This window comes from Arachis ipaensis, chromosome B4, assembly GCF_059453495.1.
Source record: "Arachis ipaensis isolate K30076 ecotype BB chromosome B4, ASM5945349v1, whole genome shotgun sequence".
Taxonomy (NCBI): Eukaryota; Viridiplantae; Streptophyta; class Magnoliopsida; order Fabales; family Fabaceae; genus Arachis; species Arachis ipaensis.
Genome location: NC_142439.1, coordinates 6,165,044 through 6,180,038, shown reverse-complemented (window position 1 = coordinate 6,180,038; position 14,995 = coordinate 6,165,044). Strand labels below are relative to the sequence as shown.

The following is a 14,995-nucleotide window of genomic DNA, read 5'->3' as shown; positions in this document are numbered from 1 at the left end:
AGAGGTTATACAAACATATTATATGTGTATATTATTGTCACTTTCTTTCATTATATAGTCCATTTCCAGTTGTGTATCTCAGTTTTATGTCATATGTTCTCATTGTAATTTCAATTTCTTATTAGTTTGGTATGTCTCAGTTCTTTTTTTTGTTCCCCTCATTAGCTATCATTTTCTATATTCATTGAATTCATTAACCATTCTCTAAAATTTTTTTCATCCACTGTATTCATCATATATCCAGCAAACTTATATTCGTTAGAAATGGAAGACACAGATTATCATATTTCTCCTAAGCTTGCAAGGCTTAATAGGAGTCTCATTAGAAGGCAGAAAAGGGCTAAAAACGTGGCCTTTGAAGGTTAGATAGTATGCTCCTTTTCGAATTTATCACAAACAATCATTTCGTGCTCTTTGTTATTTTCTTATGATTTAGCCTTCGATTTAATTAGATGTTTTGAATTTATGAAACTTGCAGATGGCCAAATATTACCTATGAAGAGGCATTCTACAACAAATCATTCACCTATATTGTGCGAGAAGGAAAATATATTTCAATCCACTCAGAATTATGACGGTGCCTCTACTTCAATACATCGTTATGATGTTCGTCTTTGTGATGGGCAAAATAGAACACCTCTATCTGACAAGACTAATGGTCCGAATTTTTAAATTTCATCCCATTTGATTCTTTTTACTGATGTTTATTTAAATTACGTCTATATGTGATTTTTTTTTTATTTAATTATTAACTGAAATATCATATTAGCTCAATATTCTGCTGTATCCATTAATATATGTGGAGGTCAAATTCATGGTAAGGAGAATCATTCTCTGAAGCAGAATGTTACTTCTAACCTCGGAGCCAATGCGGAGACTATTTTGGTTCCATCTGCCAATCTAGATGCTGCGGAGACTATTTTGGTTCCATCTGCCAATCTAGATGCTAAAACAAGTTACAGGTATATTCGGCAGACATGAAATTATTCATGTAGTTATTTTGAAGCAGTTATCCCACATCACTTATGTGTTATTATTATATTTATTTTTGTTCTGTAGAGTTTCTTTTCAATATTGATTCAGTTGTTCATTCCGTATGAATTTAGGAGCAAACGTCCTTTGATTCCATCTTCAAAGACGTTGATTTATCTTGCTGGGACTACCCGTAATTTGTTTAACGAATCCCAATTAGACATCGATCATTCAGCAGCTTATTCAGTTGAAATTTCTTCCAAGAAGTTCAACATGACTGCGAAGGTATTTTACACCTTTTGTATTTTTTCAATTATTTAGAGTAATGCTATTTACTTATATACAAGGTACAATTATTATGTAATGATATATCTATGTATGCAGTCATTGATGGATATGATGACATTGCTGTAGATGATGCCTTCATACCCGAGTCAGATACAGTGGATGCAGTTGGTAATAATTTTAATTTCTATTATATAGCTTTTATATATTATGTCCTAATTAAATATTTGATTTTGCTATTCTATTCCCTTAGGAAATAGCTTAGAAGCATTAATTGTATTTGATAATTATAAATTCATGTGTCATTTAAGGATTAGTTAGTCTACTAAATTAATATCATCATCTCTCATATTTTCATTCCTAAATTAAGCTTTAAAACTTTAATTACATTAGTCAAAATTTTCTCTAAAAATATTCGGTCGATTTAATTTTTTACGTAAGCATATTTAATTTTTTTCTGAATTCACCGTTACAACATAATATCTATATATTATATGTAAAATTATTTTTTCACTTAAGCATATTTATTTTTTTTTCATTTTTTACCCTTCTTTTACTACTACAATGTAACATCTATAACAGATAAGGTAGGTGTGAGTAGATAAATTGAGAGAGTACATTCAACAAATTAAACAAAAAAATTATAAAACTCTATTTTTTAACAAGTAAAAATGGGTAAGAATCGTTAGCTTTTAAATAGTATTTCGGTGTATCTTTAATTTGCTTTATCAAATAACAAGACAGATTAATTAAAATTTTTTTAAAACAGATGAGCATATAACAAAGAGAGTAAATTAGATAGGTTGAGGAATTACAATGCAAATAGGAAATGCTAGAAACCATGTACTCCACGGCATTATTAATTTTCTTATTTGTATGTATAAGAAAATATGAAGAAGAAATAAAGAAAAATAATGTAAAAGGTCAATTAACATTCTGATTATTTTTAGTTTTCAGATTTAGCACTAATAATTTTAGAGGATAATTTTGAACAAAAGTTTATAAAAATTAGCAGATACAATTAATATTTATTAACGTGTTTCTTAAAGGCATATGATAACAAAATCCTTAAATATTTTAGAGGTCTTATTTATTTGTTTATCTCTTTCATAATATACAGGACATGTTTTTTAACATTCTGATCATGATCAGCTTGAAGAAAACGAGGAAGGTTTATAGCCTTACCCTTTACAAATGTTTAGGATTATTTTTATTAATTTATATATATATGTTTATTAACTTTTTTTTTCTATTTTCTGCATAAAATTTCTGCATGTTATTCTTCTATAGATTATTGGGATGCGGGTGATCCTATTTTTTGTTGTCTATTTTGCAATGCCAACATGTGGAATAAAGAGAGATTAACCAGAACTAATGGGCATGCTACACCACATTTTGGTCTTTGTTGTATGGATGGGAAGGTTCAATTGCCTATTCTTAAATCAGCTCCTGATATTTTACAAAATCTTCACTTTAAGCATGATGAGACATCGAGGTTCTTTAAGAAGAAAATTCGACTATTCAATTCTATGTTTTCATTCACATCTATGGCTGGTAGAATGAACAACAACATAAACAATGGATCTGCCCCACCAACATTTTTACTTAGCGGTCAGAATTACCATTCTATTGGTAGCTTACTTCCGTCAGTGAATAATACCCCAAAGTTTGCTCAGCTATATATATATGATACTGATAATGAAGTCGAGAATCGAATTAAGGCTGTTCGGTAAGTTTAGTTTTCTAAATTTTATTAACCTTTTCTAATAATTTTATACTACAAGTATTTTTTGTGCAGCCAAATATGTCTAATTCAGTTATAAATATTAAATAGGCAATCTGATGATATCACCGATGTGGAAAGGGTTATTGTAGCTCAACTTAAAACTATGCTTGATATTCACAACCCATTAGCAAGGACGTTTCGATATGCTCGAGACCGGTTTAAAGATTTTAATCCTCCTGACATAAGAATTAAGTTGATTAGAAGAAGGAATACTGATGGAAGGCGTTATAATTTGCCAACAATATCTGAGGTTGCAGTTATCATATTGGGTGATATTGATGAGTCCTCTTTGAAAAGGGATATAATAGTTGAGTCACATTCTAGCCAGTTAAAAAGGATTGATGTTCTTCACCCACAATACCTTGCTTTGCAGTATCCTTTATTGTTTCCATATGCGGAGGACGGATATAGGGTTGGAATTGAAACTTCCTTTCATTACAATATTGATGGTTCAAAGAAGAGGAAAACTATCAGCATGAGAGAGTTCTTTGCCTATCGCTTGCAGATGAGGTCTCAAGATTCTCCTATTTTGTTACATTCTGCTAGACTTTTCCAACAATTCTTGGTTGATGCATATACAATGGTTGAGGCTGAACGATTGAGCTTTATTAGATTTAACCAGCCAAAGTTAAGGGTTGAAAGATACAAGGCCTTACATGAGTCATTCGTAAGAGGCGAAGCTGACGCCGTTGCCACTGGGCAGCGTATTATTCTTCCTAGCACATTTACCGGTGGTCCTAGGTACATGTTTAACAACTGCAAGGATGCTTTTGCTATTTGCAAATATGCTGGATATCCTAGCTTCTTTATTACAATTACTTCCAATCCTGACTGGGATGAGGTTAAGAGATTGCTTCACGGTTCTGGTTTATCACCTCAGGATCGTCCAGACATTGTATCAAGGATATTCAAGATTAAGCTTAATCATTTAATCAGCGATTTTAAAAGCGGTGTTCCTTTTGGAAAATTTGTTGGATGTAAGATATATTTTAGAAGTTCATTATTATTACATGTTATACGTACAAATTGTCATATTTGTTTTAACTCTATTTTTTTCTAATTGTTTCAGATGTATGCACTGTTGAATTTCAGAAGAGGGGTTTACCCCATGCACACATATTGTTATTCATTCATCCTCTAGACAAGCCAAAGTCTCCATCAGATATTGATAAGTTTATTTCTGCTGAGATACCTGATAAGCGTCGTAGACCAAAGTTGTATGCTGCTGTTGAGAGATTCATGGTACATGGTCCTTGCGGTCGACATAACAAAAAGAGTCCGTGCATGGTAGAGGGCCACTGTTCAAAATTTTTTCCTAAGCCATTTAGGTCACGTACTGTTATTGATGAAGCCGGGTTCCCCAAGTATAAGAGACCAGACAATGGTCGAACGTTAACAAAGAGGAATGTTATCATTGATAATTCATTCATTGTACCATACAATCCTTATTTGTTGTTGAGGTATGGCTGTCATATAAATGTGGAGCATACATGCCAAACTTCTGCTATCAAGTATCTATTTAAATATGTGCACAAGGGTAATGATCGTGTAACTGCTTCTTTCTATCAATCTGCCGAGGACTCAATGTCTGGACGTGTAGTGGATGAAATAAACAACTATTATGACTGTCGTTATATATCCTCATGCGAGGCGGCTTGGAGATTATTTGGTTATGACATTCAAATTAAAGAACCTGCTGTTATTAGGTTGCCTTTTCACCTCCCTGAAGATCATCCTGTAATTTTCAGAGATCATGATAATATTCAAGCTGTTCTGAATCGTGTAGAAGGCAAGTTGACCAAATTATTGGCATGGTTCCTTGCTAATAATGTGTATCCCTTTGCCAGGTCCTTGACCTATAGTGAGTTCCCAAACAAGTTTGTATGGAAAGATGATGTTTCCATGTGGGTCCCACGAAAACAGGGTTTTTCTATTGGCCGGTTAACTCATGTCCCTAGGGGGAATGGTGAAGATTATTATTTGAGACTTTTACTTAACATACAGAAAGGATGCAAAAGTTTCATTGATATTAGGACCGTCGAAGGTGTTGTTTATGACACATTCAAGGAAGCATGTTATGCATTAGGTCTTCTTCAAGATGACAAGGAGTTTATTGATGCTATTTTGGAAGCAAGTTCATGGGCATCTGGTTCGTATGTTCGTGATCTCTTTGTTGTTCTTCTTATATCTAATAACATATCTCGCCCTGAAGTAGTTTGGCAATCATGCTATCAGCAATTATCCGAAGACATACTATACTTGCAGAGAAGGATTCACCATTCTGATGGTTCGTTGTTTATTTTTTTATACTATTATTTATCACTCTCTCATATAATTATGCAGTTGTGTTAACTTTTCTTGGTTTTCTTCTTCGGTGATTACCATTTTGTTATAAATTTTACAGATTTAGTATTAGCTGATGATCAGATTTTGAACTTAACATTGATGAAACTTGAGGAACGATTACAAGCTAATGGTAGATCTTTGAAAGAATTTTCTACGTTGCCTTATCCCGATATGCAAGCGATTGATGGTATTGAGGATCGGTTGATAATGGATGAGTTGAATTTTGATAGAATTTTACTCCGTCAAGAGTTGAATGATGCTTTGCAATCTATGAATAATGAACAGAGCTATGCATATCATACAATACTTGATGCCGTGAACATGGATCGTGGCGGATTTTACTTTGTTTATGGGTATGGTGGTACTGGCAAGACATTCCTTTGGCGTACGCTTTCTGCTTCATTAAGGTGTGAGGGAAAGATTGTTCTAAATGTTGCATCAAGTGGTATTGCTTCACTACTTCTCCCCAATGGACGCACTGCTCATTCAAAATTTAAGATACCTCTAAACATTAACGAGGATTCAGTTTGCAACATTAAACAAGGTTCATCTCTTGCTAAGTTGGTTTCCAGAGCCAGTTTGATTATATGGGACGAAGCTCCAATGTTGAACAAACACTGTTATGAGGCATTGGACAAGTCACTGAAGGATATCCTAAGATATGAACGATCTTACAAGCCGAGCATGGCTTTTGCAGGTAAGGTTGTTGTACTAGGTGGTGACTTTCGACAGATTCTTCCAGTCATACCGATGGGATCACGTCAAGATATTGTTCAAGCTTCCATTAATTCATCTTACCTCTGGGATCACTGCTCAGTCTTGAATTTAACAAGGAATATGCGTTTAGCATCTTCTGATATTTCCGAAGACAATAGTGAAGTTAACGAATTTGCCAAGTGGCTTATCCAGATTGGTGATGGATTCGCCGGTGATTCTACAGATGGTGAGTCAGAAGTTTTGATTCCAGATGACATGCTCATAAATGATACTGAAGATGGTTTTGGAGAGTTGGTACATTTTGTCTATCCAAATATTGTTTCTAACTTGAACCACACTGATTACTTCAAGGAACGTTCGATTCTTGCTCCCACATTAGAAGTTGTGAATGAGGTGAACAACAGTATTATGAGTCGACTACCTGGAGAACAGAAAGTTTATCTTAGTTCTGATTCTCTATGTGTTGAAGAAGGTAATATGGAGTCTGAGTTAGACACATTTTCACCTGATGTTTTGAATGCGATTAATTGTTCAGGTTTACCTCCACACCAAATATGCTTGAAGGAAGGTGTACCAGTTATGTTGCTTCGGAACATTGATCAGTCTAATGGGTTGTGCAATGGCACGAGAATGCAGGTTCATTGTTTAGGTAATCATGTAATTGAGTGCATTATATTGACGGGGGACCAGACAGGCCGAGTTGTGCTCATTCCACGCATGGACATGATACCAAATAATGACACACTCCCTTTTAGGTTCAGAAGGAGGCAATTCCCTTTGATTGTTTCATTTGCAATGACTATAAATAAGGCGCAGGGACAGACTTTGGGTGTTGTTGGGCTATTTTTGTCGAAACCCATTTTTACACATGGACAACTGTATGTTGCACTCTCTCGAGTAAAATCAAAGAAATGCCTTAGAGTGCTGATTCAGAATAATGGTACCATGCCCAAGGGTAGTACAATAAATGTAGTATTCAGGGAAATTTTTAACAATATTTCTTGATGTTATTTCAAGTAGTTTTACATTTTTTATGTGATACTATTGTGTTTCAAGTTATGTTAAATGTTTTTAAATTGATTTCATGTAATTCCTTCCATATGTTTGGTTTAAAATTATTTAGTTTTTGTATGTAATTTTTTCCGTGCGTAGCACGGGGCCTTTCACTAGTAGAACCTTTAAAACAAAGAAATAGACAAATAAAAAGTAATCATTTAATGGTAAAATTTAGTATAATGTATTACCATATTTCTCATAAAATTCTATACCCATTTTAGAGATGTAGTCTTTATATTATTCAACATGCCAAAAAAGAAATCAACTAATTTTAGAATTGAAGAAGAATATGCAATTAAATCTAGAGTATGATCATCATGGCTACCTCAAAAGCTGGTTCAACAAGTATAAACTTACGAATTCATATCCGATGTGGGACTTGTAATAGTAGCGATGTAATATCAATAAGTAATCACACAAGAATGAGAAGTAATGACCAGAAAGAATATGCAGGAAAGATTTCAAATTGAACAACTATATTTAAGCTTGTACTTCCATACAGATTCAGCAAACCAAACTTTCCTTGCCTCATTGGCTGCTCTTTCCTCGGCCAACATACAGAATGATAAATCCTCATAGGATATCGTAGCTGATACTTTAACATGAAAATTCCGGCTTCAGTACAATAACATGTGACAGCTCGAATTTAAATTCGTACCAAACAATACTTCAACAAATACAGATTTTAGTGCTATAGATAAACAACCAACCTTGCATGAAGATCAGGATTACAAAGAACTTCAATAGAAATCATCAACCCGAAAAGCGCCAAGTTATACATACCCTGGAGACATCTAATTAACATGTTAAGCCACTTGATCAATGGTGTGAAATTGAGTGAATTCAAGAGATTTAGTGTAGTTGTCCGGGGTGTGGGGTTCCACTTCTCATCATTGCACAGAATTCCTCATAGTTTATTCTTCCATCCTGTTAGTTTAAGAATCTCAATAATGATAACAATATTTTTCATAAGGAAGTTCCCCAGATTTAAGTTTAGAACCAACTTACATTATCTGTATCCACCTCAGAAATTATTTCCTTTATAGTAGCTTCATCACCCATACCATGCTGAGTCATAGCAGTTTCCAATTCATCTCTAGTAATATACCTGTGAGTGAATTCGAAGACGGCAAAGTTCATCAGAGTCATTTCCAAGCCATAATTTTACAACTTCAACAAGTTATTGCTAAACTTTTTAGAGTGGAAATTAATAATTTGCTTCTTAATAGACTCACCCACTTCCATCCTTATCAAAATACTGAAATGCTTTATAGAGTTGTTCATCTCGTTCAAGTCTGTGCCTATGCATTGTAGCTGAGATGAACTCGATATAATCAATCGATCCATTCCCATCAACATCAGCCTGATAATTATTAAAACAAGTGCAACAATTCCAATTGAGTTTCGGATGCAAGGAATATGTTCAACTAATTAAGGTCTAAGGAGGGGTCTGTAACTACTTACAGCATCCATAAGTTGCTTCACTTCAGCCTCAGACAGGCTTGATCCGATTCGGGCCAAACCTGTCTTCAGTTCCTCATAGGTGATAGTGCCACTGTTGTCAGTGTCCATATTTGCAAACATCGCTTTGAGACCTTTAATCTCTTCTTCAGATAAACTTTCAGCAATAACCTATGAAATAAGTTGTAACTGGAACTCAAAAAGATGAAATAATAAAGTTTATCATGCAGACAAGGCAGCATGATACCAGTATGTGGAAGTTTAAACCTTGGATGTGCAGGCTTTTCCATCTTTTATCATTAAATTGGACAACTATAGATGAATTCATCTATGAATTTGCATTCCTAAAATTAAATCTAAAAGCATGATTTACTTTGACGGTTTTCTTACTAAGGGCTAAATGAACAGGTGTAAATCTTTTTCAAGTCATAGCAAAAGGGGTTCATAGCTTTATGTACCATAAAGAATGAAAAGGTTGAAAACAAAACAGTTCTCTCTGATCAGAGTTTGATGCCATACCTTCAATGCAAGCTTTTTTAGCTTGTTCATTGCCCTGAATTGTTTCATTCTAGACAGGACAGCACTATCAATTGGTTTATCAGATGCCTCTCCACCTTCTCTGATCCATGGATGTTCTTATCAAACAAATAATTAATCTTTGTCAGGCTACAAGAAGTGTCATTGAAAAATAGACAAACCAGTGGCAACTCAAATGAACGATGATAACTTATTTAGTTGATGGTTAATAATCTGATTGAAGAACTTGTTGCTATGGTGATTCTGTTTCCCCAAACTGGAGTTTTTGGTGACACTCAATAGAATATCAATATTTCTAGTTTTCACCAACAAAATTATTCAATACTTATAGGTTTTATAAAATGGAAAAGAATAGCAGATAAAAGAATTCACAGCATAGTAACGAAAGAACAGAAGGCAGCTGAACTTTGAAACTAATACTAGAATAAGATAATAAAGGTTTTAAATTTAATAACAGAAACACTTATGTCATAAATTTACTGAACAAAAACGAATGTCATGAAAAAATAACACAATAATATAGTACCAAGGACTTCAGCAGAGGTGATCCGCTTCTTTGGGTCCTGTGTCAGCATCTTCCTGACTAGATCTTTAGCACTACTTGATATTGATGGCCATGGTTCACTTTCAAAGTCAATTACACCTTCTAATATGGCATCAAATATTCCCTTCTCAGTTTCTGCAAATAAAAACAAAATAAAGTTTAGCATCATATTCTAGTCCAAATGTATATCAGACACTTCACCATAAAGTGCAAACATGCAACCTTGTCAAACTATAATTTTTACTTACCAGCCCAGAATGGAGGTACACCACTCAAGAGAATATACAACATGATGCCTGCACTCCAGATATCTATTTCCTTTCCATAACTACGACGCAATACCTCAGGGGCAACATAGTAAGCACTTCCTACCATATCACGGTAAACCTTCCCTGAAAAAAAAAATATATGATACTCAAATACTATGAACAGATAAATTAATGACAATGTCATGTAGTTCCTTTGGAACAAACCTCGTCTAAAACTCTGATACATTTCATCACATTTACTAGTAAAACAAATTATCACTTACAATGGAGCAATCAGCTACCTACAATGAAAATCAATTGGTGGAACAAGGTGGAAGGAATTTTAAGAGTTCAATGTTTGGATTGAATAAAAATGGATGGAGTGGAATAGGGAAGGATGGAATCTATTCCATCCTAATGAGATGGAATGTGAATCTCTTCACAAGTATATTCCATTGCTAAAATATCCGAACAACAGAACGAAACTATAGTGTCACTCTACTCAATTCTCTTCCATTCCATCTTATTCCATTTCTATTCTATTCCACTACTACATCTCATGTTCTGCAGAGTATGATATGCATATTATGTAATGTTCTAACAAACTTGTATTAGACATGAACTACTTATGACCAAGCTTAATCAGAGCCTAAAAGGTGAGAACTCAGACATACAAATAGACACACTAATCATATATAATATGCAAAGCAAGGTACTAAGTAAAGATTCAACCTTCTTCAATGAAGACAGATAATCCAAAATCAGTGGCCTTAAGTGTTGCTCCCTCATCCTTGCTAGAAAGCAAGAAATTCTCGGGCTTCAAATCGCGGTGCATCACACCCATAAAGTGGCAAATATGAACAACATTAACAATGGCCCTACACATGGAAGCTGCAGCTCTCTCAGAGTAATGACCCTGAGCAATGATTCTATCAAACAATTCACCACCAGCACAAAGCTCCATGACAAGGTGCACAGAGTACCTGTCCTCAAATGCACCCTTGAATTCCACAATGTTTGGCTGCCCCGAAAGATGCTGCATGATCTGAATCTCCCTCCTCATATCATCCCTATCAGCTTTTGAAGCAAGCTTCCTCTTCAAGATTGATTTGCATGCCAAAGTGCTCCCTGTTGAGTTCTCAGTGCAGAGATATGTGACACCAAATTGCCCTCTTCCTAATTCCTTTCCAAGTGTGTAGTGCTTCTTGATGTCCTCAAATGGCTTCCCTAGAATGGTTGCTGCTTCAGACTTCTGAACTGGCCTCACATTCTGTGAAGAAGGTTTCGATTGAACTTGCACTTGCTGAACCTGTGGCTGATTCTTTGTTTCTGATGTGTGAGTTTGAGTCTGAACAGTGTGGTTACTTTGATGCTGGCTTTCAATTGATCCATAGCCACTTGTTGCTGGTCTCTTTTCCTTGCTACCATGGCACCCCATGATTGAAGTTTCTGTCTTTCTTTGGAGTAAGATCAGAAAGTTTGGAAATTGATGAGAATGGGAATGAGAAATCTGAGATTGAGATGAAGAGACTATGGGCTATGGCAATGGGGTACACAGTGGAGTGCTTTACTGCCAGACAGCCACTACCAGACAATACAAAAATAGAAAAATTCAAAAGTCATTCACCAAAAACGTGTTTTGCAAAAAGATTTGTATTATTATTCATAATCACTCTTTCATTTTAAATCTTTTTCTTATTTATTTTAGATGGAATATAAAATTCATCTATTTATTTGTTTCATGCTGTTGTTTTCAACAACCACAAAAAAGGAGATGGCTTTATATTTTTAGGTGTAAAGTAAAAAAAAAAATTGTCAATTTTGGGAACTAATTTATTTTTCTTTTGGAAAATCTTCAATAATAAAGTTTCTAACTTTTTTTATGTTATCATATTTTGACATATCTATGACCATTTAGCGAGATATTTATAATTTATGATACGTTAAAATCTTGAGATACCTTTTAAATTGTGAATCTAGCAAAATATGCTGAGTTTTATTTTTGAAACTATTTAAATGTTAGATTTCATTTTAGTCTTTTCAAGTTAATTTTAGTTTGAAATATTTTGGTTTATAATCCGTAGCGCACTCTGTATTTTTCTATTTTGGGTAAATAACTGAGATTGGTGAACACACTATGTCTGAACTCTGAAAACAAAAATTAAAAAAATGAAATTTCCAATTATTGGATTTTATACATTGATGTTTACACTTCGCAGGGCATTTTGTCATGTCCCAAAAATATCAATTCCTTTAAGGACAGAGTACACAAACTAATATTTTTGAAATACATTATAATTGTAATGGATTTATAGCAACAATTTATTTATTTTTTCTCCGCATCTTCTTTTTCAAATCACATTGTTGTAATTAAAAATTTTTCTATTATGATGAATTATCTTTTTCTTGTTAAGTTAAAAAATACTATGAGAAACAAAAGAACATCAACTATATTTTAAAGAACCTAAAATTTAATTTCTTATAATATTAGTTACTTATTGATAATAAATTACTTATCATAGTTGTGATGATGTAATTTATTATCCTTTTATAACATTTGATGGCTTGATGCCCCGCAATGTAATGCAATATTCCGAAATATTTTATCATTTTATCTATCAAAGATATCCTTTTTATTTTTCACCTCCTTTTCTTGGACCACTAGAGCTTTTCTTTCATGGTGAAATATAATTTTTGTTTTCACCGTCGTCATACCTAATCATGATGTTTTGTTTTTATTCCATTACTTGCTAGTTGCTACTTTTGTGTTGCATTTTTAACCGGTAATCACCGAGTAATTTTATTGATAACTATTAATATAAATATATTTATATGAAAAAATTAATTAAAAATTATTAGATATTTTAGAATATTTAATTAAATTATTTAATATAAAATGTATCTACATCCTAATTATTACGGACTTTATATAAGCACCATTCGACCAACCCAAATCGGTTAACGGTGTTAAATATTTAGTATACCATATTCTTCCCTCCATTTAAAGGCCCAAACACTAGGCTTTATATACGTGTTAAAAGGAAATGGGCTTCAAACGAAGAAGTTGGGTCTTTTACTTGTGGTCTGCCCTATTTGTCAATGCCAACCTATTGCGAGCTAGTCATCCACCATGGGACATGGGAGCATATATTGGGCCATCGTTACACAGGAAGGGAAGCCCGGGCTCTAACCTTAATACTCGCCACAAAAAAATCTCCATATTTTAATTGTAATCAGTAATCACTCAATCTTCTGATATTTTATTATTTATAATCACTCAATCTTCTTTTTTTTTTTTTATTATTATTATTATTATTATTATTATTATTATTATTATTATTATTATTATTATTATTATTATTATTATTATTATTATTATTATTATTATTATTATTATTATTATCACTCAATTCGTATGGCTTCATTCACATGGTCGAACCAACTTGTATACAGATTATTATAACCTATATATGACCTAACTTAGAAAATAGGTTAAATGCAGTTGAGACTTAGCTCATATAGTAATTTATATACTTCTTAATATATTGCATCTGAGTTCGAATCTTGACAAATATACTAAGTATTAAAAAAAGAATCTTTTAAGTATTATAAAAATGAGTGTGTATTGTAGATATATTGTAATATTTAAAATTGGAAATTGTCTAATTTATCTGATAAAAAAATAAATTAAATATTTTTTTATGATTTTAGTTATTATCACTAAAGTGGTAACTATTTCAAACATGGGATAATTAACTTCTCACTCTATACAAAAATAATCATTTATTATATTTTAATTTTTTTTTTAAAAAATGATTAAGTCTCATTTATTATTCTATAAATACTCATACACTCAAATATTTTTTCAATCTAATCTTATTTTAAGCTCATTTAAACTCTTATTGACTTAAATATTAAAGTTTTTTACAAATTATAGCGAATAAATTGAAACCTTCTCAATCTAAGACGTTTAGATCTCACATTTAGACTCAAAATCCAACACAATTTTAAATAATACATCAAAACACTTTTCTATTTTCATTAACTATTTTGAAATAATCGATTAATATGGAAGAAAAATCACTTTCACGATGTACATAAAAAGTAGATGGTTCTGTCTTTAGCAAAGATAATATGGTTAGTGTAGAATGGTTGGAAGAATTCCCCGAGACTCGGTTAAGAGGCGGACCAAGGGGCTTGTCAGATCACTGCCCTATTATTTTGGAAGATAAGAGGATAAGGGGAGGTCCTAGGCCTTTTCGAAGCCTGGATTCGTGGTTTACATATGAAGATTTTCTTAGAATGGTTAAGGAGGAATGGAGAGGGTTAGGGGAGTTGCAGTTTACAGAAAAATTGAAGGCGTTGATGGGGCCTTTGGGAAGGTGGCATAAGGACAACTTTGGTGAGATGGACAAGAAGATCTTGAAGTTTGAAGAAGATATCAAAAAGGTAGATGACATGGTAAGTAATGGAGTGTATGATAGAACTATGGAGGCTAGAAGGAAGGCGTTAGTTACTTGTTGCGAGAGGTGGTATGTCAGGAAAGAAATTCACTGGAAGCAAATGTCTCGGTCTCGGCAAGCAAAGGAAATGGACAGAAACACAAGGTACTTTCACAATATAGCATCGGCAAGAAGGAGGAATAACCGGATTGATGATTTGATAGTTAATGGCAGATTGGTTAAGAACCAAGCTAGAATAAAAATAGCTATTGGAGAGTTTTATAAAGATCTGTATCATCAGGGAAATTCTCCTTTGTTGGGGTTCAGAGATGGTCTGGTGAAAAGGATAGATGAGGAAGAATCTATGACCTTGGAGGCGATGCCTTCGATTGAGAAAATTAGAGAGGCGGTGTGGAATTGTGAGTCATCGAAGGCACCAGGCTGTGATGGGTACAACATGAATTTCATAAAGAGGTGCTGGGATGAGATTGGGACGGAATTTACGGCAACTGTGATGGGGTTCTTTCATACATCCAGACTACCGGCAGACTCCAATATTACGTGGGTGGCGCTGGCCCCTAAGTTCATTGGTGCGAAGGAG

At 33.6% G+C, this 14,995-nt stretch overlaps 2 protein-coding genes across 2 annotated transcripts; one reads left to right on the top strand and one right to left on the bottom strand.

Moving 5' to 3' along the window:
* The first annotated feature begins 264 nt into the window (after positions 1–264).
* Positions 265–7,111, top strand: LOC107635906 (uncharacterized). Its single transcript, XM_088484299.1, has 9 exons — positions 265–361; positions 479–658; positions 770–962; positions 1,107–1,273; positions 1,357–1,428; positions 2,548–2,986; positions 3,092–4,020; positions 4,113–5,330; positions 5,448–7,111. Exons 1-9 carry the CDS (start codon positions 265–267, stop codon positions 7,109–7,111), a joined length of 4,959 nt encoding a protein of 1,652 aa, XP_088340425.1.
* Positions 7,112–7,610: 499 nt separating this feature from the next.
* On the bottom strand, positions 7,611–11,710 carry LOC107638626 (calcium-dependent protein kinase 2). Its single transcript, XM_016341977.3, has 8 exons — positions 10,685–11,710; positions 9,953–10,096; positions 9,687–9,839; positions 9,143–9,258; positions 8,627–8,794; positions 8,398–8,525; positions 8,171–8,270; positions 7,611–8,089 (listed from the first exon to the last, which is right to left on the bottom strand). The coding sequence occupies exons 1-8, from the start codon at positions 11,388–11,390 to the stop codon at positions 8,015–8,017; spliced, it is 1,590 nt and encodes a 529-aa protein (XP_016197463.1). The 5' UTR covers positions 11,391–11,710; the 3' UTR covers positions 7,611–8,014.
* Positions 11,711–14,995: the final 3,285 nt, after the last annotated feature.